The 25,997-nt window shown below is 38.6% G+C and overlaps 1 protein-coding gene across 3 annotated transcripts in view; it reads left to right on the top strand.

Moving 5' to 3' along the window:
• The window catches only part of RFTN1 (raftlin, lipid raft linker 1), a 96,464-nt gene that overhangs the window by 54,905 nt on the left and 15,562 nt on the right, over positions 1–25,997 (top strand). For all 3 annotated transcript variants that reach the window (XM_052798722.1, XM_052798738.1, XM_052798732.1), the window contains exons 5-7: positions 9,479–9,902; positions 13,968–14,171; positions 23,236–23,351. In XM_052798722.1, the coding sequence (XP_052654682.1) occupies positions 9,479–9,902; positions 13,968–14,171; positions 23,236–23,351 (744 nt within the window). The remainder of the gene's footprint in view (positions 1–9,478; positions 9,903–13,967; positions 14,172–23,235; positions 23,352–25,997) is intronic.

Here is a 25,997-nt window from a genome sequence, read left to right on the forward strand (position 1 = left end):
GGAAGCATAATAAGCATGGAAAAGTGTGGTTTAAAAATGCTGCGGCTTAACTGAAATCCAAATGCAGGCCTCTTCCTTTTGTGTTTTTGACTAGACAAGGACCCTTCCCTGCTGGTCTGTCCTTACTTGACTCAGAAATGAGTCTAATTTCTTCCAACATACCTAAGGCCATACAGATGAATAATTGGGTTTGCATTTTCAGAAGTGGACCAGTTCAGCTTGGAACACTACTGCCATCTTGAAACACCTATGTAATGCTTATCTTGCGATGAAACCTGATGTATGAGACAATGTTTGTCAAGTCTGCTCATTCCCTCTGTTCATAGTCTTGGTGAAGTTCAGTAAGCATACAAATGCCATTGCCAGCACTAGCTCAAAAGCTGCCAGTAACATGTCACTGCCTTAAGTGGTCCTCTGAACAACTTCGGTAGTCCAAAGTACCCTAGAAATAATCTTGACTCCTGCGGATGTAGTGACTTTGCCCGTAAGTTTGTTGACATTTATTTTCTAGTAATAGCATTGCTGGGCCAAGGAAATGATGGTACCTCTCAGACTTAAGTGAGCAGGACCCCAGGGAGCAATATGCCAACAAAACACATTGCAAGGACTCTGCCACCCACGTACTTGTTCTAGAGTTGGCATGTGAAACAGTGACCACCAGTTCTCACTGGTACAAAAGCAAGTTGTGTGGGGAATTGGACTATTTTGAAAGAAAGGCCATACAATACTAACACTTGCATGAAGAACTCACATCCTACATTGCTGAAAGGATCTACCATATTTGAGCCCTTTTGCCAGTTTTATGGAATATATGGTATCAAGTGGTATTTACTGGAATTTTTCTAAATGTCTTTTAAAAAAGAAAATGTTATCAGGAATAGAACTGGCATGAGGAATTAGTATGTTTCAAGTGTTAGTTTATGCACTGGAAGGTAATACACATTACTACCAACTAGTTTAAACTGTAGTTGAACTTAGTGTATTCCTGAAAGGCAAGACATGTCCTGGAGGGGTTCAATCCTCCTGCCTGTTATCTGCCCTCGCTCCTTTGGAGGGAGTGGCAGGCAGGAGACTGGCTGAGTGGTTGGGTAAGAAACTGCTGCATGCCCACGGTGGATTTCTTGACTCTGTTGCTGCAGTCTTACAAGGATCTCTTCTGTGAAGTCTCTTGATTGCTCTGTTGGTGCCAGGGTTCCTTAGATGGTTATTGTAATCCTAAGCATTATTCTTTACTTTAGATATGTTTTAGCTGGCCTGCTCAGAAATTTCCTGCAGGGTATACAGTCAGAGCAGGTAGCAGTAAAGGATAGAAGAGGGGAAAAATTGAATCTTTAATATTGCTCAGAGGATTGTTCTTCAAATGCATAAGCAGTTCAAATTTACTTCTGTGGCTAGAAAATGACCCCTCTAGAGTACTGTTTATTACCTAGGATTACTTATGTAGATGTGATCTCAACCTCTTCTAAAACCATTTCCATCCTTAAAACAAACCCAAAAAATCCCACCCCAAAACCTTCACCCTCCAGGGTATTTACAAAAGAACAATACAACATTTATTTCTTTAGCACATTGTAATGAAAACCGTTGCTGGGCACTTAGCTGACTGCTTTGTTTTCTGCATGGTTTTAGTGCAAACAGAGCCCCTGTTTTATTTTTAAGTATTTGGATCTTAAAAGTAGATATGGTTGTGAAGCAGAAGTTGAAACTCAACATCAATGGTTCAGCTGTTTGTAATCTGCTGTGATAATATTTATTAAAGTGCATTTTGTTAACGTTTTGTAAGTGTATATATAACAAGAGATGGTAAAAAGAGCATATACTATGTTTTAAACAGCCTGGTGTGAAGGGAAACATCTGTTCCTGGTTAAGCTTCTTTCAACTTGTGTTCTTTTGACTAAGCCCTGTAAGAGTGGTGTTGATATATATCTTCCATGAACATTGCAAAACTATTTTCAGGACTCTCCCAGGAGCCTGGTTGTGCTTTTATAATCCTTTGCCCCCAGCAGCTTTCAGAGTCATCCTCTTGACCAAGATAAAAATAGATGTTATAAAGTATGTAGTTGATGTTTTTAATGATCCCACTTCTGTCTGGTGGGAAAAATAACTTTTTTTTAATAACACTAAATACGATAATTTTTTATACTGTGCTAAAATAAAATATGGGCAAATTGTTCAAATTGTAATTTTGGCTACAAGTAATAGATGGCTTGATGAAACAATGTGATTTTAAAGAAACACTCTTTGGTTTATATAAAGATAAAAGAAAGTGTTCCCTGCAAATTAAATGTAAAGTCTGTAAGTTTGAGACTGAATTCTTAATTATTAAAATATTCCTGTTGCCCTGAACCTTTTGGGTTTTTGTTTTCATTGCTTAGGACAGAGATGGACTAATCCAGTGTCCCAGTTTTGAATCACATTAGGGCTAGTTGATCACAAAAAAGTGACTGTTTTCTCATGTTCTGCGAAGAACACTGAATTGTGTTCATCCAGCTAAAATGGATGTTAGATACAATACTCAACCATCCATCTCTATAAATCTTTATTTTCCCCTTACTTATGTTCACCCATTAGTGTAGGAGTTTCTCTCAAAAGATTCATGCACAAGACATGGTCTGCATTTTGAAAATGCCTCTTCTCTAGAGCAAGCACTTGGGACAGAGTTTCTACAGCCTTCTTTTTGACAGTGTATATCAAGTATTTGGGTTGAGTGAGCATAACGGGCTGCTCCGTAGCAGGTCTAAAACAATTTTTAGGGAGTAAAATGATGTAGTTAAATTCAGGATTTCTTTTCAGTGTTTAGGGCAAGGATGGGAGGATGCAGTTACATTACATGGCTTTTGAGCAGGTACCGCAATCACTGAACCTGTGTGGCCTACGTCCAACGACGTTCACCCTTTACCAGCTCTGTGAAGGAACAGATGCTAAAATAATAATTTGAGCAGAATCCTAGCACTCAAGACCACAGAGGATGAGACAGTGTGGTTTCAAGAACCGTCATCTAGAGAGATATGCTGAAAGGAGCAAATGTTTAGTATGGTTATATTGTTCTCAGCAATGAATGTACAGCTAACACAAGCTGAAGAGGAATTTCAAGTTGTTACTCTCATCCCTGCCTTGGCTCCAATAGCAGGAGACATACATCTTGCTGTAACTTAGTATCTCTTGGCAGCACTGTCTTAATAGCCTATCTTCTGTTTTATTCAGCATAGCGCTTAAGTTGCAGTAGCTACTTGCTTCACTACATTTCTCCCTGTTCTGTTTGTAGCTTTCAGTTCCCTTTGGCAGAGGCTACTACCAATCAGCATGTTGTAAAACTGCAAAGCTTGCTTTCTTTTCCCTGTTCAGTACCTTGTTATGCTCTACCGCAAATGCAACGAGAGCTTAAAGTGTCGAGTCAATGGTTCTGTTGAATGGGCTGTTTACTGCAAAGTTGGAAAGGCAGCATACATCTTATTTCTTCAAGAAACTGGTTAGTTTTTAGCTTTTAGGTTTGTTTTTGGACTCTATTATCTTCTCTTGGATCTGTCAACTTCATTCTAATAGTCTTATTTAAAGCTCCTGAACGGTAAAACTCTGGTCGAGGTTTTCATTGCAAGTATCAATATAAACACTGCCAACAACACTGTTTAAAGGATGACTCTTTGGTTTGGGATTATGGTAACATTTTTCAAGGCATCCCTCCAGTGTTTTATCCCTGATGACCTATTTTGATGTAATTGACAATGAAAATACTTGGTAATTTGAAAGCCTGAATGCAGACTGGGATTTGACTTTCTAAAAGCTGTGTTTATATTTACTTATGTTTATATGAACATGAACTATCTATCTCAGATTCAGAATTGGTGAGTGTAAACTGGAAAAGCTTAAAAATGCATGGGAAGCACAAGCTTAATTGACAGAGCATCCTAGTCAGAAAGGTTGCATGGTTTGGAAATCTGCAAGTAATGAAACAGAGTTTCAGAGTGACAGGACAGAGAAATGATTAGCAGTTGCTGCTTTGCTGTTGGATTAGTAGAATTATCTTTTTCTGTAACGTAGTATTAGAGGGGCAAAAATGCCAAAGTCGCAAAAGTTTTGAGTTGTTTAGAAAGAACTAAGCCCCTCCTTCAGAACATTAGCTAAGCTTAGTTGGTTTTAAAATAAGCAGTAAACTCTGGATGACTGTTGCTGTCTTCTCAGGAAGGAGCATGTGAGACCTACAGAAAGTATCAGAGGCAAATTAAAAGCCTGTCTTAATTTTAAACATCTGTTTTCAGAAATGAACAAATTAGAAGTGGGATATGCAGTATTTGTGATGAAACATGTACTACTAAATATTAATAAAGGAGGACATAGTTGGAGGAATGTAGTCTTGAACATCCTTTTCCAGTTCCAACTCCTGGCATGCAGTACATAGCGTTCTCCTCAAACCACAAGATCATGTTCTTTGCATGAAGATCCCTGGTGCTATGCCTGTTGTCCAAGGAGATTTGCTTGAATCCTAAAAAGAAGGTAGAAAAATACAGTGATCTTGTTTCTGGTGCACATTATGAGATCTAATGCCTCTAACATTGTTTTTTTAAAAACAACCAAATAAACAGACAGACAGACAAGCATTTCTTTTCTTGGCTAAGACAGTTTATGCTTGGTTTAAATAGATAGCTCTGAGCAAAATTAACCAGCTATTGTTTCAAAGGCCATCTGTTTGGCCATCAGTAGGATTAAGTAGCAGTCTTTCCCTTAGTTCACTGCAGAGCTAACTAAATGCATCTGACCATCGGAAAATCAGTTCATTGCTCCTAGAGAATGTTGTCCTTTCTCCAAGCACATTTTTGCTATGTGTGCTCTTTGTAAATTGTTTCTGTTGTCTGTTTTTATATTAGCAGCAGTACCCTTTACTGGGTTGCTATGACAGTCTTTCAGTACATTGTTATATCATGAGCCATATAGCAAACCTGTTAATGAAATGTTCAGTCCTAATGCCTAGGTTTTGAAGGTGTTTTTTTCTAGATCATCCGGAAGTGTAAGCCTTGAGACCATTTAGGACTGCTATAAACTGGAGTGCCCTGATGACATTAGTAAAACTGCTTTTCCTCTGGACGCATCCCAAAAATGTCCAGCTCCTGGTTTTTAAGAGTTAAGACAAATTACTAACGCTTGTCTTATTAAATCATTTGTTTGAAAATCCTTAACCAAGAGAGAGATCCTCTTTATTAAATTGCTTTATTAAATTGTGCATTATTTCCCACGTTTATTGATGTGGGTGGAATACTATCCTCAGCTTGTGGGAAGTGTTTGATTTGGTGTGTGCCATCCCAAGGGAGAAATGTACAGAATCTACCTGTAAGCAATTACTGAAGCTGACAAAAATATATGATTCTGTTCAGCATGGGATCTATATCCCTGAGCTTCTGTATTTATAAGTAGTACCATCATGCTCGCTATGAATAGGAGATTATTACAGAGCTGATAATGCAACAAGAAGTGCAGAATCACAAACAATATGTGTACTGTACAATGAACTTGCCAAGTGTCTTTATTCTAAATAGATTTGAAAAGAAAACCTGTATGTGGCTGTTCAAAATGAGCTTTCAACCTGGAATCTCTGCACTTCTTTCATGGCTGTGGGGCCTATAGTTTAAAAACAAGGAGCTTCTAGAAAAGAGGATTTCATCGTTCAGCCATACTGTTGCCAGGTGTGGTTTTACAGATCTTTAAATTAGACTGTCAGCCATTTCCTAATTAGGTAGGGAGCCTTCAAGAGAACCAGAGTATTTAAAAAGATGGGACATAAATTTGCTACATCAACATAATGTTTAGTGACACTGCTTTGTGCTGCTGATGGTTCCTTTTTTCCAAATGCAGTATAAAAATAGCGGTTGGTCGGTTCTGAAATAAACAATAACACTTCACAAATGATAAGAATATTAAGTGCCCCAGCTAAAATTCAATTGAGGTAATGACATTGGTGCTGGACATGGTGCTTGTTCCTATTTCTGCTAGAGTTAGTGGGAGACTTGATATTTATTTCACAGATAGCAAAGGCTAAATCTGTCATTTTTTCCCCTAAGGGAAAATGCCAGGTTTCTAATCAGGCAAATTATAGGAATGACATTGAATTCTTTAACTGCCTTGGCCCTCTGTACACATGAAATTTCAGCCCTTCTTTAAGCAGGTTCTATTTTTAAACTGGTGTAAATCCAATTTGTTGCAAGCCAGTTATAAATGTATTTGGATGTACCCACTTGGGGGGTTGTCCAGATTGAAAGAAATGAGTTAAGTTCTGCTTCTGTTGTTGAACAATAACATCTTCTGTGATGGAGACCTGTTCTTGTATTTGTGGTTAATATTATCCAAGGAGCACTTTATGAGGCAATAAAAATGTTTCTGTTCCTAGCTGGGAAAAGAACCAAAGAATTTTTTTTTATTTTAAATTTTGTTGGAATTTCCCTTTTAAAAATTTTGTAAGATGTAAAGAGGAGGTATGTAGCATATTTAAAATACAAAAAAGGTCAGTAAAACAACTGAAATTATTATGGATCACCTAATGTAAGGGCATTTTTAATCTAGCTTTTTTTCTGATGTGGTAAGTGGTGGAGATACAGTTGTTCTGCTTTTTATGCTTTTTCCTCTCATTTAGTCATATAACGTAGTATGACAAGGACCTTTGTTAGTACTCTTTATTAGTACTCTAAACTGACACATAAAGACAAGTAATTGTAGTATTTATCTGATCTGGAATATGTTCTGGGTGACCCTGTCAGAGTAGCATCATGTTCTTCCTATTCAGTTCAGCTTTACCCCTGCTTTCTCCCATGTGTTGCCCTCTTACTGATTCCCAATACCTCATCTGCTAAGATATTTTTCCAAAAGGCTGGAACAGACACATCCGTCTGTGTATACCAGCGCAGGATGCCTCGAAGGGTCCAAAAACCACAGGTGGCTAGTAGAAACAGCCCTTCTATCCTGTGTAGCTCCTGGGCACAACCTGTCTAGGTACCAAGGTTTGGGCTTGTTTAAGTCTGGGGTTTTCTCTTTATAATTCAAATATTCAATATTTCAAATACAGCAAACAGGAAATGTGAATGTATATTGGATGGCATAATTCATTCTGGATGTGAAGGCAACTAAAATTTTCTACTATGTAAGCTCTCAACAGGATGCTGAAAAATCAAATTGCTTTTGTTTTGTAGTTTGAAGATGTTCATACTTTATTTATGATGAGAGCTAGCCTCTTCATGGTTTTGTGAAAAGTTGGAAGGAAAGACTTGTTTGCGTCTGCTGATATATCACTTCGCCGTTCTGCAGCTTACATTGCACTGTTAATGTAACATTTCCTGCTAAATTGGCTTTACTGAAAATAATGAGATGCTTGGTTCTCCTTTATGTAATTGGGAAAATTTGAAATACAGGTTTAAATAAGATTTTTTATGCTGTATACTACCGATTAACTTGTTGGGAAAGGGCCTTGAAGATACAGTCTCTTTTTCCAGTCTTTCTGCTAAACTGTTAGGCTAACATGGCTTAGACTATCTTTCAGTCCTTAGTTCCTCCTCTTTCCATTCTGAGAACAAGAGCCTCAGAACAAAAACCTCAGGATCAGGTATTCCTTAGAACAAACACGTTTTTTCTGAGTGAGCCAAGACTGTAAAACATAGCTACATTAGCTGTGAAAGCTGTCCTCATCCAAATCACGGTGTGGGAGAGTCTGGTATAGATTGACAAGCAGTCTCTATTGACCAGGACCACGTCTGTACTATCCTCAAACTCTTTAACAATTGCATACTAGTTAAATTTCTATAATTAGCTGCCCTGCAACCTACTAAACAAATATAGTGGTGTGTCTGTAGCTTAGTGATAAGAGATGAACTGAATTTGTAACTCTGTCGTTGACTGTATAAAAAAATATTTGTAAAGTTAAAACGGGGTCAGGACCATTAAGCATAATATGAATGCATCTATCATTGACATTCACTTAAACCTTTCTGAGCAAGCTAATTACATGCTAACTTTCTTTGTAGAGAGGTACTCATTTGATCAGGATACTGCTAGTAGTATTTTTATTTGGAGGTTGTTGTCCTCTTTAGCAATGATCTTTAGTTAAGTCAGCATCCCATGTTTGCCAGGCTAAACACCTGTGAAGACCATTGCTTTGTTTCCTGGAGACCTCTGTTTAAGTTCCTGTGATCACAAATCAAGAGTTAATTTAACATGGAAAATATAATAGTGGTTTGAAAGAGGAAGTTCTTGTTGTTGATCAGGTATCATCTGTAGGTTTGTGTGTTCAGAATAGTAACATGTTACCAGGAAGTAGATGATTCATTTAAAGAAAAATAAATTCTGGGTAGGAAAGATGCAGAAGTGAGCTTCCTCTTAAATTAAAAAAAAAAAAAAAGCCTGAACTGTTTCATGTAAGTTCATACTAAATTGAGCCTCGGAGCGTTATTCAGACACTTTAACTCTCTGGAATTACATGGTATGCAGAGAAAGTGAAATTATTTCTCCATTCTCAAGGAATTTCGTTTTGAAATATTTATGTGTGTTTAGAGTTTATATTATATGAAGAGTATACATTCTTTCAGTGGGTGATTTTGATAAATGAATCAGCAGACACTCGTATGTTTTCATAGAAGTCTGGCTCTCACTGCAGCTTCTCCTGGGTTTGAGGGGTATGAGGCTGGTGACTCGAATGGATGGTGCATCCGTAGTGCTGAGTCTGCCTAAAAGAGATTTCTCTTTTTGATTTGTCTCAATCCTTCCTTATTTAATTCTGGCTTTATCTAATTGTCATTAATACCAGCCCAATGCTTTTTTCTTACAATCTTTTGTGATTTGATTCCTTCATTTTCCTCCTTTACCTAAAAATAATAGTGCCCCTTTGTTTCCATTTTTCTTCTTCTTAGCTCATCTCACAATGCCTTTTTCTATTCCAAGTTCTGTACCTTCCCAAAAGTGATGTATTAAAATAGCTTTTTTATGATGTGAAAGTTTGCCATTTGTGTCTCAATCCAAAATAAGACAAACAACAACTGTTGTTATAATGGTGCATATAACAGAGAATTAATAACCTTTTCCTTGCATAAGTGTCATAAACACACATGTAATACAGCAGAAGATGTAATACTAAGTCCCTGGATTCATAAGGTTGATACTATAAGCTTTTGTGAGTAATACCACTTCTGGTAATTTAGCATAAATAAACTTTTCAAACAGATTCTTTATCCCTTGTGAAGAAATATGTAAGCATTTTCTCTCTCTCTTTTTTTTCCTTTTTTCTTTTTTTTCTGCACTCTCACATTATTTCAGACAATTTAGGGAACTTTCCATCCTGCTTCTCTAGAATGTAACTTTTTATGTAAATGTAACACGACAATTTCTTGTGGTAGTGGACAAAAGTAGCAAAATGACATGCTAGCTGCCTTGAAGGGTGTTATTTTCTGCATTTCTATTTAGCTAAGACAGCTTGACAGTTAAAAATCTAATCTTCTTCAACTTGTAGATTCAAGATGCTGCAAGTCAAGGCTTGAAATTTGTTGGAATTATACCTCAGTACCATTCCCAAAAGAACTGTCTTGTCAACGCCTCCCTGACACCCGCCAGTAACAACTCTGTGCAGTCAAGAGATAATAAAAATGTTTCAAATTACCCTGAGGATCATGCTTCACTGGATGGCGAAAAAATAGATGGCATTAATGGATGTAATACTCCAGCACCGAGTGAAGAAAGTGCTGACCAATGTGCCACATCCAGGGAGGGCTGGAGAGGTGAAGGACAGGCTACTGAAGAGCTGAACCTCAAGTCTGCGAAGGGAAATGAAGAACAGTTTCAACATGCGAACCCAAGTGTAAGAGAAGCAGCAGACAAGCCAAATGGACTTGCAGAGAATGAAACACCAGCACAATGCTTAAAACCACTTACTGGCAGTAAGTATTGTAGTGACCTCTCATACATAAAAGCCAAGTTAAAATTGCCTCAATTATGTTCCCAGCTTCTTTGAGGGGTGGGGATGCAGGGAGGACCTTACCACTGTAATAGTGAAGAAAAGGTGCACCAAATGAGCCACTTAACCTGATTTCAACATGGTTACACAGTTCACAATGACTAAGCTAAATCAGATGTCAAATGAAGAGATGATATAAGCAGGTGCAATTTTGTTATGGCCCATTTGTATGCTTGAGTGTAAAGACTTATTTTTGTCTGCTGTTCAGCTGAATTGGTTCTTTTCTGTATTTGTTGTGATACCCTGAGAGCTCTTGATCTTTGTATCTATTTTGTCCATTTGAATAAAAAGCCTGCTAATCTGCCTGACAAGGTTTTGCAGCAATAGAAGGAATAAGTCACAAAGCCTTATCACAGTTAGCCCCTTTGTAGCAGGTGAACAGATAGCTGAAATTAAACCACATCAGGAACAGCAAGAATATATGTGATCTGGACTCTGAAGTCTCCTAGTATCCTGTAGTCAGGCTGGGGTCAATGGTACAGTCAGAGTTGTAATTACTGGAAAGCAGCAGTTATTTTGTTAATGGCTCAGGTCCTCTTGGTAATGATGCTCCTAATAATTTGCCTTCCAATTCTCATATTTTTGTAAGATTATTCTTCATACGCCAATTTTCTTTCTTTCATTTCTTTGACATATTTCTCCTCAGGTGTGCTTTCCACTTCTAAATGTCATTTTATGCCATCATAAAACACAAGTCTCAGATGAGGTCTCAAAATACCCTCCTTACGGTGTTTGTTGCTCAGAGGTAACTTCAGTAGTAGGAATTGTAATTCGAAATAGGATGTAGACCAGAGTAATTTAGAAAAGGAAAAATCATCAGAAAAAAATATTCTTACCCCATTTCCAGTTTAAACCCCAAAATATTTTTCTTTCCTATATTTGCTTAAATCCTAGAAAACAGTGTTTACACTCATTTTTCTTACCACTTTGCTTACTTTCCTTACAAGCTACAAATCTATGTAAGGAAATTCCGTCTACATTCCTTTCACCTGGTACTGTCCTTGACTTTAATTTATCCTTATTCTTTGTCTTACATAGATTCAGTCAAACAATCCTACCCCTTTGGGGATTTTGTACGGAGGACTGAAAATGACTTTGCATTGTACCATCTTTGGACTATTGTCTTGGTTTCCATTGCATTTTGGTGTAATTAGCTTTTTGCCATCAGATTTGGATCACACTCTAGCAACCTTTCACCATACTTTCTTCAGTTTTTGTTGGGCAAAGAGGCAGCCAGATTTGGTCAAAGCATAGCTATTATTTGAATAGTTTGTTCTGGTTTACACTAGAATCTTACACATTATAAAACCTCTCAGTTTTGCAGTTCTAGATTAGTTATCTCCAAGTCTAATCAGACCAGTTCTTTCTCTTTTCATATACACTGTCTTTAAGAGAGTTAACCTAGCAAGTTTTATCATCTTTTTCATGCTATTCTTCTCCATACTGAACAGTGGAAATCTTTTGCTACAAGTAACCATGTTCTTGGTATTTCTGCATAATGTGAAGCTGATCACCTCCAGTCTTCCCAACTTCCATCTGTAACACCCCAGGATTTTATTACAGCTGCTGATTTGCCAGATAAGAGGTTTTATTTTAAAAAAGCCTTTAGTTTCCTTATTTATCTTTCGTTCTCTGAATGCTTTTTGGCTTTTTCTATTTCTTACAGTTTTTTTTAATTGGTGAGTTATGCAAATACTTTCCAAGACTGAAGGTCTGAGAAGGCAGTTTTATGTGACAGTTCACCTATAGTAGGATTTTTCCCAAATCTATTGTCTGTACAACATTGCTGATTTCTTTATTACTCTTGTATGAATTTTTGTTATTACAGCACTCCTTTTTCCTCCTACGGAAAATGTATTTCAGTCTTTGGCACCAGTTCTCCATCCTTCCTTGGAACATGAAGACAGAAAGCATCAGGTGGTTTTTTTTTTCCAGTTAGCCTACTTATTCCATAGGAAGGTACCACTCTTGAACTCCTTCTTCCTTATATAAAACTTCAGGAAAAAACTATGTAATATTTCTTACTATTTGTGGAATCTTAATTTTGTTCTTTATTTTAGGTTTTATACTATTCAAGTGTTATTTTTATGCTTCTTCATTTTTTTTCTGAATATTTTGTAGTGCTCATTCCCCTTCCCTTTTATTAAAGGGCTCTTCAAAGCAGTGTTGAAAATGATTTGCCTGTGAACAAGGCAAAGGTATTCCAATGGTACATCCGAAAGTGCTGTGTTACCTAGAACCAAACTGAAGGTGTCTTTGTCCATGCTTGAGCGGTCAGGATTGCTCATGAAAACTATTGTCAACAGTGACTTGAACAGTGGTTAGGAATGGTGTACTATACACTCAATAATGGTGACAAACCAAGTCAACCACTGAAAGACTCCCACACACTTTAAATGCATGTTGTCAACAGCCCAGTGTCAAATCCAAATTATCATCTCCCTATGGTTTTCCAGTTCCATGATTTGCTATTGTTAATTAATATAATGTCATCATATACACCAAAAAGATCTCAGTTTCCAACATGAGTCTATTTTGGGGGTCAGAATCAAAACGATCATAGAAGTTTTCTGTGTATGCTCTTCTGAGTTAGGATTATCATACTTCTATTCTTTCTAAACAAGTGGTAAACAGCAAGAGGATTCAGGTTAACAGTTTATTCTTTTCTACTCTATTTGAATCATGGTTCATGTCTTGAGATCATTAGGTCTCTTTTTCATGTTTGGTTGTATCATGAGCTTCCTGCTCTCCAAGTGCTGCCAGCCTGTCTCTGAGCATCTCCCTTCTAATATTTTTTTCAATTTACACACTACTTCTTGCTCAGTAACGTTTGTTAGAGAGCAACCTTAACATTTCTCGTGGCATCTCCTTCTTTACTTTAATACTTGAGATTGGAATATAATAACTTGGAATCAAGAGGAGCTTATTGAATGAATGAATTTCATATAATGTCTTTACCTTTTATATTAATTTTTGGGGGGAGAATTTTTGGCATTTGGAGGTCAATAGAAATTTTACCATTGATTTCCCTGTCCATTAATAAGTAAAGTATTAATGTCCAAACATTTTTTATTGGTAATTCTATTGATGGTTGTACCCTTCTGAGAATTTGGAAGGTCTATCTGCACTTAAACTTGCTTCCAGTTTTAGGGCTGTGAAAGCTCAGCTTTGCTGTCAACAATTACTTTCTTGCGATGGTAAGCCTACATTAACTGCTCCTATGATATAGTAGAGGAGATATGGAGCAGAGTCTAGAAAATGTTCTCATATGTAAGACCCTTCACAATTCCACATTTAAAATTCATGTACTGTTGTGTTGTCTCACATGTCTCACCTTGGCTCAGACCCAGAGTAAATCAACTAACCAACTAGCATAGTCTCTACAGTAATGCTTCATTGCATTTTCTTCAGATGAGACTAGTACTTGGCTGGTTCTATGCCATTGTATTATCAAAACCAAGTTATTTAATACTTTAGTTTAATGGCCATTGTCTACGGAATGCAGTTTCTCCTAAATTTGCAGTCAGATTTTGTATTTGCACTGTCCTCAGTGTCACAGTTCTTTAAACAATTCATTCAGTAGAAAAATAAAGGTACTCTGTGCATTAATTTTTAGTGATTTTTTGACTGCTACAGTACTTAAAGCAGTTTGTGGAGCGTGTTTTCCTATCGTAGTTTACACTGTTAACTCCAGCAAGGGGGTTGTCCATTAGTACTCAGGTATTACTGTCTTTAAATGTTTTATTATTAACAGTCAATCCACAATTAGTAACAAATACCATAACAGCAATCAAAATATTGTATTGGGTTTTGGGACCCTACTGTGTTGGACACTGCAGAAATGTATTAAAGAGATAACCACATCCCAAAGTATATTTTGCAGTTGCACAGTGAAATCAGGCAAGGGCAAACAGTGGGTTATACATTGTTTTAGCTGAAATATCATGAAATGGTTGTTGCATTACTCCATTTTTTTACTTTTTGGTAGAAGCAGAGATCTTCGCTCTCTTCAACAAGCCAAAAACCCCACAAAGATGCAGCCGGTATTATACAGTGACTATCCCTATGAGGATCTCCAGGAATGGGCAGACTGTCAGCAGCTTAGAAGCAAATTGGCTGGAGCACATGACAGATCACTTCAGGAAAGGAGGCTCATTGGTAAATGCCATCTTCGGCCCTGGAATGGTAAATGGTATGGAAATTACAGAAAGCATTATGCTGTGATTATTTTCCTTTCTCCTCTAATAGAAGTCATTATCTTTGAAAAGAAGACATTTGGGAGGTGCTTTAATATACGCTTAGGGCAGATTTCGTTTAGATCAGCCTATTTCAGTGAAATGGAATGAAAGCACAGGAAATATTTTGGCATTTGAATAAGGAAAACAGATTATGTATTGTATTTTATAAACATACTAGAGATGATCCTGTAATTGCAGAAATATGCAGAGTTAATAAACAGTACCAAGTAAAATGAATTAAACTATTAAGATTGTAAAGCAGATGACATAAATGGAAGAGTGGCTTTCTTCTTAGCTGTCCGGACACAAATTGCATCTGGGTCTGATTGCAGATCAGTGTAAGGACCCTCCAGTTTCATCTGGCCAACACGTAGTCAGTTACTCCCAGTTCTTGCAGAGACCCTTTCCACCTTGATGGCACAATGTTGTACAAAATGGTCTTCTGTGTTTGTTCTATCCTAGCTAGTGTGTTCATACAAGTGATGGATAAATGTTGGTCTTAAATTGAGAAGAATAAACCCCAGATTTTTGCATGTTGTGAAAATGTGGCACTGATAATAACTGTAGTCAGTCTGTACTACAGCCATGGCCACCATGGCTTTGAAGACAAGCCTGCTGTACGAATAAAGGCTTTGGTGCATAGTAGGGGTCTGAGAGATATAACCAAGGGATCATGAGAACAATCCAAGGGAAGTACTTGAACATAAAAATGTTGAAGTTACAGCCAGATTAATTTTACTGGAAAATTATGTGACTAGTATACTTTATGGTTAAAGTGCTTATGGCTGAATCTTTCATCTAATTTTGGTTTGTTTTGCATTCTTCAAAAGTAATGCGGTAACCCATAGATTGGGCACTGCTACTGAGATTAGTGGGTTTGTGCCTCAAAATTATAGGGGAACTGCTTCCAGAGCATCTTCTTCCCATTTTGCTGCTGTTCAGAGTTCCAGGACCCATGATAAAACACAGTAATACGAGTTGGTTCTGGTAAAAGTCAATCAGGAAATTAACAGGCAATCCTAATTTTTCATTTTGCAAGAAAGTAGCAAAAAAGGAAGGTCTAAAGTTCAGCTGATGGAATGCTTTCACACAACCTCCTGGAAAGCCTTGTAATTGCTAGTTAACTTGCTTAAAAACAAATGGTCATTTACTTTATGTGTATAAATTGGAATTCATAGAGGCAAACCTAATTGGCTCTGTCAGACTCAGTGTTTTTTTTAATAAAAACTGCTTATCAGTGCACTATAAAATGCTTTAAAACCAGCATTTTTTCTGTTATTTAAACTTCTGAAGTTCATTTACATAACAGAGGCCTGGGGGAAGTTCATGTACTTGAATACCAGAGTGAGGAGTACTGGATAACTGCCTGCAGACATAGATAAAGTAGGTTTGAATGATGACAGTAAAGTTTCAATGCAAAGAGGACAACAAATTATGTAAAAGTGGACAGATTCAGGATTAAGTTAGATTAGAGATTGAAGATGAACAGTTAATAAACATTTTTATTAACATTTTACAGTTACAGGAAGAACAGGTTTAGAGGTCAAAAGCACAGAGTTAAGGTTTCTAAAAGTACATTAATTAGAACAGTTACATTAAAACACTATGAACATGCCCATGCTATTAGAAGAACATTTGCTAAGAACATCTGTAAGTTGCTATCAGTTGCAGTTAAGTGTTTATGATTTAGATCCTAAAATTTTCCTATGCTGCAGAGAAATGGAACAGCTTTTTCACTCATATGCCAGCCAGTATGAAACAACCCAGGGTAGGGAGGAGGGAGGAAAGAGGGGGTGGAGGGCTTCTCAGCTCCTTACTTTTTTCTAGCCTTTTATGGCAGCCTGTCCAGCTCTTCATAGCTGGTCTCCTTATTCACTGATTAATCCTCTTCCAAATTAAGGTAATATTAGCATACTTTCTTTAATTGGTTATATCACATTTCTTTGTTCTGGGGGCTGTTTTTCTCTTTTGCTTAAAGTACAAATTCATTATTTTGCTTATTAGACTTAAAAGCAGGGTCATTGTCATCTTCTTTTCCCCCTTGTCCTTGGAATGCCCAATGAAGTGAAGATTTCCAGATTGTCAGTAGTCATAAATCTGTTCCTTCCTTCTGCCAACAGTTTAATAATTGGTCTTTAAAAGAGTTTTAGAGTTCACTGATAACAATTGTTTCTTTTTGCTTTTTTGTACCAGATAATTATAAACAGAAATATAACTCAATTGCAAATTACCATATGTACACCACGCAGCGTTACACCATATATTAAATGTGTTCAGATTTTGCTAGTAAGTTAGAAACAGCAGCTTGCTTGGTCCTTAAATGTTCTGATGTTGACAAACAACAGTTATGTGAATTTGGGGTTCGGTTACTTGCTGGTATTTTTCATCCAACTCATGTCATTGCTAATTGTGCCTGTAGTCCCAGGTGTAAACTGATCCTGCCTAGTGATCTAAAGTGATCATAGGACTTCACCCTTGCCCTCTTCTAGTGAGAAGTGGAGCCTGTAGCAGCAAGCTACAGATTAATACCATTGCAAATGGGAAGGATGTAACAGGTGGGGTCTCCTCCTTTCCTATAACAGCAAGTCTCCAATCAGCAGTGTGAGAAGGTGAGAGTGAGAAGGGAGGAAGAGTCAAAGCTAAGATTATATTTTGATGCCTTAGGAGAGTAATCACAAGCCTGCTGTCATTAGCTGTTTTGAACTGCAGGTCTTTAAATGCCTGGCATTCTTGTATTTGTTTCACCATTCTGTCTGTGGATTTCCTGCCTTTCAAACTTAGAAAAAGCCAGCCAACCAACCAGAAAACATTGGCAATACTTAAAGACAAGGCAAATGAAACAAAATGTGAGTTGCTTGGAAGAGGAAAGTAGGCAGGTTTTTAGAGGGTCAGATTGATTGTCTGTGTTATATTCACACTGCCTCTGACAAAGATGAACCAGATTTGGCCAATTACAGTCACCTTATCCACTGCAGTGGCTGGGATTTTTATCATCCATATGGAATTATTTTCTCTGTGTGTACTGAAGGTGAAAAGAGTCAGGAGAAGGGAGGAATATAAATATGAAGCAAAGGCCAAAATTCAAGTCACATGCCACATAAAGCCACAGATAGCTAGTTTTCCTCATTGAGAGCAACAGCAGCCTAAAGGTTAGTTTCCTAGATAAGGGGCATTTGTAGTTCAAAGACAATGAGGGGAAGATTGTTGCCCACTAGGAAAGCTGTCATGGTAAAGTAAGAAATCTTTTCCGATATACTTCTTGTAAATCAGAAGCAAGAACATCAAAATAGCTTTTTGTCAACTGAGCTACATCAAATATTTATACAACCCTGTGAAAATAGCTTTTTGTGCACAGTAGGATACCTTAATAAAAAATGCACTGGTAATGGAAGATTTTCAGAGGAAGGATAGTGATTGTAACCTTTACGCTCGGAGCCTTTTCTTTAAGAAAGAGCGAAGTTATGTCAGTTCAAGAGTAGAGATTGGGAAATGATACCACAAACAGCAAAGTCAAAATGGTTTGTTTTATTGGCATTCCTTACTGCCCTATTGCAAATGAACTAACATTTGGAATTATTAAAGACATTTTTAATGTAGGCTAAGTTCCAGGAGCTAAATCTTATTAAACAAGAGATTACCAAAAGAGAATACAACTGCATCAGAATCAGGAAATACCTTGCATGAGAAACAGTGGAAACTGGAAAGACCAACTCACCATCTAAAGCTTTAGATGGCTGATCTTTGTAGACAAGTTAGGTAAGATTCAGCTGAATAAATGTAGGCATCTGCCCTGCAGGTATCTGCAGATGAGTTGTCACTCAAAAGTGCCATTATGATCAATGGAGATCTAGGCCTAGACCAATATGGTCAGTAGGATTTGTGTTGTGATCCACCTCATCCTACATCAGATACGTAAAAGATTAAGATAGACTGGCGTGGGTGATTTAGTGACAGTGGAACTAGATAAGACTGAGATACTCAGTGCCTCCTTTGCCTTAGTCTTCACTGACACAGTCTTCCAGGCCTCTGAGCTTAGAGGCAAGGTTCAATGAGGTGCAGGACTAGCAGCAGTGGGTGAAGATCAAGACAGGGATTGCTTCAGTTCCTAAGACCAAATGGTATACATCTAAGGGTGCTGAGAGAGCTGGTTAATGTCATAACAAGGCCACTCTTAGTCATCTTTGAAAGGTCAGAGGAGGTTTCCAACACATGAGAAAGGCAAAGGTTGTACCCATCTTTAAAAAAAGGCCAAAAGGACAATCCAGGGACATACAGGGTGGCCAGCGTCACTTCATTCCCAGGTAAATCATTGAGTTAGTCTTCTTGGAACACATTTCTGGACACATGAAGGAGAAGAAAGTGATTGGGAACAGTCAGCATGGATTTAACAAGAGTAAATCATACTTCACAAAACTGATTGTCTTCTGTGATGAAATGACTGTAGATGAAGAGAAAGCAGTAGATGTCATTTTAGGTGAATTCATCAAGGAAGTTTGACAGTGGCTCCCACAATATTTTTGTATCCAAGTTAGATGGATAGATTGGATGACAACTAGACAGGTAAAAAACTGGTTGCATGGCTAGGCTCAGAGGGTCATGGTTAATAGGTCACACTTTACCTGGAGTAACGAAGTGGAGTACCACAGAGATCTATCCTGGGACCTGTTGTGTTTAACAACTTTATCAATGATGCAGAGGAGGCAACGGGGCTTGCTTTTGTCAAATTTGCAGTTGATACCATACTCAGGGGTGCCGTTGATGTGCTTCAGAACTGGGCTGCTGTCCAGAGGGACCTGGGCAGGCTGGAAGAACATACCAGCAGGCGCTTTTTGAAATTCCATGAGGACAAATCCCCTGCCTCTGGGAATGGAGAGGCCTTTTCACTAATCCAGGCAGAGGACTGCCTGGCTGGGTAGCAGCTCTGTTGAAAAGGTCCTGGGGGATATTAGTAGGCAGCAAGCTGAATATGAACCAGCAGTATGCCCTGGCAGTAGAGAAGGCAACAGCATAGCAGGTTGTAATGACAAGAATATAGCCAGTAGATGAAAGACAGTGATTATCTTCCTCTAACTGGTGCTCATTAGATTGCATCTAGACCACATACTGTGTCCAGTTTTGGGCCCTCCCCCAAAGGGGGCAAGGAAGATGTTGACAAACTGCAGCTAGTTTAGCAGAGGGCCAACAAAATAGTTAGTGGCTGGAGCACTTACCCTGTGAGGAAAGGCTGAAGGAGCTAGGTTGGTTCAGCCTGGAGAAGGGACAGCTTTGGAGGACCTAACAGTGCCTGGCAATGCCTAGGAGGAGACTATCAAGAAGATGGATCCAGGCTTTTGACTGAGGTGTATGGTAGGAGGATGAGAAAAAATGTACATAAACTAAAACAAGAGAGGTCCTGGCTGGATATAAAGAAAAACTTTTTCATCATGAAAACAGTTACACTGTGGAAGAGGCTGCCCAGGAAGTTGTGCAGTCTCCATCCTTGGAGATTTTCAAGATGCAACTAGATAAAGCCCGGAACAATTTTGTCTGCACTTGTATTGAAGCTTCTTTGAGCAGGAGATTGGACTGGAGACCTCCTCAGGTCCCCATCCACCTGAATTATTCTATGTTTCTATGAAACTGGGTCCTGAATGAAATAATGGTTATTTCTCTCCATCAATTGTAAAGAGAGCCTTGGATGACTAACTCAGCTGTAGACCTCTATATCATAAATATCTAATGTTAGATTATGTGAATCTCACCTAGTGGGCCAGCTGTAGAACATGTGACTGGAGAATTAAGTTGCTCTTAGAGCTAGAGCATCTGTGTGCTAAAGTTATTGCAGGTAGACTCAGAGCATCTGTCCATCTCCTTGTCCTTCCACACGTGTGTAAGAGTTTCCCTGAAATTCTTGCTGATCCTGACACCATAGCATGGGTTACGTGTGCCTTTTCTCCAAAATATGACCCGTTAACTCTCTTTTTGCTGCTTTCTCCTTTCCTACAATTATTCTCAGCATCCCAAATGCTTCACATGTGAAGGAATTAATGATCCAGTTATTCTTTCCTTTACCTCTCCCTTTTTGCTGGAAGAGTAGTAAATGACCTGTAAAAGGGAAGATGTATGGCCACGGTGCGAGAATTGGCAGACATGCGTTCATGGCATGAAAGTTTAAATGTTGTGGCATGACAGGTAGAGAGGAGGTTGGTTATGGTTAAGAGGGAAAATCTTAATAAGCGTCATCAACCAGTTTCTCTTACAGAGTTTTTCACCAGCATCACTTTGTTGAACAGACACCAGTATGCAGCAGCTGTCTCTCCCTCATAATTTTTCCCCTTCCAGTTTTCTCATTTTCTATAGGTTTCTCTCCTGGCCAAAAAATTAATGGATCTTAGGATTGACTGGATGTAGCATTCAACAGTAATTATTGTACATCCAACAGGAAGCGAAGTCACAGAATCATAGAATCATTTAGGTTGGAAAAGACCTTTAAGATCATCAAGTCCAACCGTAAATCTAACACTGCCAAGTTTATCTGCTGCCTGTAGGGTCTCACAAGCTCAGCTATTAGTTTCTAAAACATTACATATGTGCCATAATGTTCACATACGTGGAAGCTGTGAACTGCGTGAGTGGAATGCACAGCAGAGTGAAACATAAAGGATGATTTATGAGTGAGTGTAAACACACGCATGCTGATTGTGTTTTGATCGCTTATTAATTAGCTGGCAAATGCGTGGGGCGAGCAGAAGCTGCAGTTGTGCCAACAGTGTGACACTGAATTTTATTAAGAGAATTCACAGTACAGGAGCAGTACACCGACACTGTATAAAGCTTCCTGGCAAGATCTGGATGTCTGTGTCTAGTAGGGATCTATGGGTTTCTGCTTTCAGCCTTAGGTGCTGTCCTGTCATCCTTGCTTTGGAAAATTAAAGGGTTATTTGTACATTGTGCATCCTAAAATAGATTTTCATATGGGTTTGGGTGTTGGAACGTGATGTATTGCACAGAAGTTGAGTTGATTCCTGCTTTGAAATGTAGGGTCTAACAAAGTGCCATTTCTGAATGAAATATGATAATTAAGTCTTGTACCCATTTGTATGTGGCAAGCTTGTTCTCCCTATGTTTTCTAACCTATAACCCAGCTACTTAGTGATCTGGCCTGTTATTTCACAACAAAAATGTCTGTTCTCACTTGGATGAGAAATCTATCTAGATGACAGGAGTTACTGCTTTGTAGTCCAGGTCATCCTGGAGCAATGTGTACTACTGGCTTGCTGTAGTGGTGAGGAGTCATCTTCTCTCTTGTTCTGAATGGATTTACAGGAAACATGCCTGGGGAGACAGTCAGTGTGAAAGTAGATAGTGTATTTTTCTACTTCGAGTCTCCCAACAGAATCCCAAGGAGAGTCCCTAGTAAGTGGTTTACAACTTTCTTCCGTCACAACCAAACTAAAAAAAAAACCACACTGTGTTAGTTTAGATACAAGTATTTGCATCTGCTCACTTACAACTTAATGACTTGATGGAAACTGCAGCAAGAGAGAGTAGTGGACTGTGCAAATAGAAGAAAGGGGGTATGCAAATGCTTGACACCTTCAGCAACAGTCTTGCTACAGTGTTTGCAGACATAAGCCTCCAGCTGTAGGAGTCCGGTTTGTTGTTGGCAAAGCCCACAACAAATTTATTATTTCCAGATAATAAATTGAATTTAGATCATATAATGACATCGGAAGCTGTTGACCGAGAGTGTGTCTGCAAGAGGGGAGAAGCCTCTTAATCTTCTTCACTGCCTCCTTTGTGAAAGTTGGTTCTGAGTTTGATACACCTTTTCCCTTGGAGGCAGCGATGCCTTCCCACTGGCATTGCTTGACCTCATAACATCAACCAGGGAAAGCAGGAGGACCTGATGAAACAGCTAAGCAGACTTATCCAGAAGACTCTCCTGTCAGTTCAGGAATCTGTTGGTTTGGCATGTGTGGTTGCATTTTAAAAACATAAATCATACCAGTGCAATGAACATAGCTTTCCTAAAAATGTTAAGAAACTATCATGCAAAACACAACACTTGGGGAGGGACTGAGCAAGGTCTTTATAATCAGTCACACGGGGTAAATGTATTATTTAAACTAGAAAGGCTGAAAAACACGCTTTGTGACAATGTGAGAGGAGTTTTCTGTGTTCGTAAAGAGTACAGTACCGCTTATTTACAGTTTTTCAAAATATAATTCTATCGCTTCATCATTTAGCTTATTTTAGCGAAGAAAGGTGAGTAATTTTTTTTCAGTTATTCTGATTCTGTTCTGTCACGGAGCTGACAAAACTTGAGTTCTTGCATGTGAGAGTGATTGCTGATTATGGAGCATACGGCTAAGTTGAAGGAGAAAGTGCTGCTCAAGTGACTTTAATAGTATGTGTTGTCTGAAAAAAGGCTGAACATGCTGGGAATACAAATGAGAATAGCGAGCCACTAAGCCAGATGGTCAAAATGCCTTCATAAATTGATTAAATAGTTATGAATGTATCTTTTCTTTCACACCGTTCAGATATGCCAGATCATCGTTAGTCCACGTAGATCACTGTAACTGCAATGGATGATCCATACGTAGGGTTCTGACTTGTGTGAATGAATGGGTATAGTCATTAATGTCAGTGTACCTTCAAAAGCCCTTGAAAAGTTGACATAATACGTAGTCTTTAGCCCCAAAAGTGTGTGTATAACTTCAAGTAAATGAGCAGTACTGCTGAACTAAGGACTGAATTGATTTTGCCTGCTCAGAATGGGAGAGCTGTGGTTTTTGAGGACAAACTCTGGAATAACAGAGTGGACACTAAGGTTTGCTATTAGAGAGTAGGATTGCTCTTAAAAACTGCTAGAGATATTAGTCTCATTCATTTAATAGAGCTGGACTATCAGAGGAAGGTCTATGCACTTTTTTATTAACATCCTTGGAAGAATTTGTTATTAATAAATTCAAATGCCTCACTACACATGGGGTATCTTCCATAAAGCTTACAGGTAACCCTGTGTTTTCACAGATTCTTTGCATGGGACAATGTATGGAGTTTTTCTCTTTGAAGATGTTGCTGTGGAAGACAGTAAAACCGTGCAGGGCTATGATGCAATTGTTGTAGAGCAGTGGACTGTCCTGAAGGTATGTGTGCAGTTTTTCTTCTTTGATTTTTTTGTAAATCAAAATACTCCAAGACTGTGAGGCAGACTCTCACGTACTGATCTGTGCTTCAACAGTACCAGACAGGCAACTGAGGTAAAGGAATGCAACATAACAGTAATGCCAGTTAACCACACTCTAGGTTTGTATGATGCACTTTTGATTTTTATAATCTCTGTGCTTTACTGGGGGGATAGGAAATGTGAATGATGATGAGCAGTGAAACTCAGGGCTGTCTGTCCCAAAAATACAGATGTCTGCTAGATTAACTGTAAAGAGGATCTCCATTGGTTGTCAGGGCAACATGATCACACAAGTCACTGTAGCATCGCAATTCTAAAGGCGGCGGCCCTTTAGGTAGGCCTAGCTGCAGTAGGAATGCAGATAACTGCATTTGCTTCTGTCTGAAGTCCTTCATATGCTGAAAGAACTGTATATTCTGGATAGGTCCCTATAAACAAACCACGTGTGTTATAGATTGGCTTTTTACTGATCTAAGTGCACACTCACATCAGTAGAAACACTGTTTAGATCAGATCAGTTGGTACTGATCTTCCACAGCAAATTTGATACACAGGTAGGTATTTGAAAAGCTGGGCTTAAAATTCTTTGTGACTTGAAGCAGAAAGATCATGGGGGAAAAGAAGATACCGTTGTGTAACTCTTGGAAGGTTTGGGGTTTTTTTATTTGATTACTTGTCTGCCAGAAGACGTTATGTATCTATAAAGGCAATACCTGATCTTTTCACTTGGAATATATTGTAAATGGTGTAAAATCCTAAGAAAGACAAGCAAGGCACACACATGCCAAAAGGATGGATTAAGGGAAAAAGGGACAGATGCTAGACCAAAGGTATAAAATTCCAGACTAGGATTAAGAGTTTGGTTATTAAATGATGACTTTGTAGTGTAGCAAGAAATGGCCATATAATAATGGCTAGAAACTTCTTGAAGAACAGAGTAATGCGTTAATGGCAGTTTTTCTTGTGCTAATATGCATCTGAACAAACAATTCCTATATTACATTTAATGTTATTCCAGTTATTACAACTTGACTGTAAGTTCTTGTTCATTTTTAGGGTCAAATTGTGGTGTTGCCACTCAGGAGCAAGGTTTTGGTATAATGACAGATGGTTCCATGAGTGCATTAGGTCAGTGCTGATCAAGAAGGCAAATGTTAAGAAGCATTAATGTTAACCATATGTTACAAACTGTTAGGAAAGGAATAGAGGGTGAAACAGCAAGCATGTACTACTACATACTACTGTATAAGCCGTGGTTTGACAGCACCTTATTTCAGAAGGTTATGTTATCACTGTAATTGTTCAGAGAAGAGCAGTGAGGATGATCAATGATACAGACAGCTTCCATGTTAGGAAGACCTTACATGGTGTGTCCTTTCAGCCTGGAACAGAGAAGAGTTGTAGGGAATGGTGTAGGTAGAGGTCTCCTAAATCACGGGAGGCATGTAATTAGGGATTGATTGTTTGCCACCTCTTCCAGTTTAAGAACTAAGGACTGTCAAATGGCACTAGTTGGGGCCAGGTGCAAAGCAAACAAAAAGGAGATAGTTCAGGTAATTCTTTATGCAGCAGGCAGCAGATCTGTGGAACTCCTTTCTGGAGAATGCTGTGCATTCAAGAAGCTTAGATGGGTTTGGGTGAAAGCAATGTTGTTTTTTCCTCTAACTTATCTATCTCTGTGTTTATACAAGCATTTTAATTCAGATCAGGAGTGTGTTTTTGAAGTGAACCCCTTGATCCTCCCCACTTAATATGCCTCACCTCACATCACAGAATGGTCTCATATTGGACAAACTCAATTCCTTTCAGTAGAAACTAAACCAGACATGCTGAGAGGAAGTACACAAAATATTTGGGGCAGGTATCCTACATGCTTGCCCTGAATATATATTATTCTTCCTTAGCTGTCACTTATAGCTATGTTAGAGACAGCTTTCTGAGTTAAATGGATTCTTGGTCTGAACCACTTCGGCTCTTAGACAAGCAGTGAAAGGTTCTCTCTGTCACTAGGATGCTGCAACAAAGTTATGCATAATGGCCCCTACGCACCTCTTAGTTTGCTCTGTGAGGACACAAGGAAGTTTATCTCAAGCTACATGACAAGGACAGCATCTGATAATGGGGATCCTGTGATGGCAGAGTGGTGACCAAAACACTAGGACACAGCAGGAGAGTATCTTCTAGCAGGGCCCCTTGAAGCATTAGAGCCCTGGTAGGTGGAGTATCATTTGCCTGCAATTCTAGCAATTCCATGCTGGAGACACAGCTGGTCAACAGTTTAAGGAATCAACCTCCCAATACCATCTGGTGTGTCAAGAGATGCTGTACTGCTGCACACCATGTCTGTGTGAGGGCTAATGTGGAGAATCTCTTGTTCCAGACATAAGATTTGGTATGTCCAATTTCAGAAACCGACTGATAGCATATACGCAGCTTGTCGGTGTGATCAGATTATTCTCTGCTGTAATTTAAAAATTGGCTGCTGGGTGTTCCCTGGCAATTTTGCTCTTCTGAGATCAAGTGCCCCTCTTTTGGGGACATTAAGAATGTGTTACCCACCAATGTGAAAGTGGAAGAATATGGAGAAGAAATAGCCTGCTGAAGA

This window comes from Harpia harpyja, chromosome 1 (genome assembly GCF_026419915.1).
Source record: "Harpia harpyja isolate bHarHar1 chromosome 1, bHarHar1 primary haplotype, whole genome shotgun sequence".
Taxonomy (NCBI): domain Eukaryota; kingdom Metazoa; phylum Chordata; class Aves; order Accipitriformes; family Accipitridae; genus Harpia; species Harpia harpyja.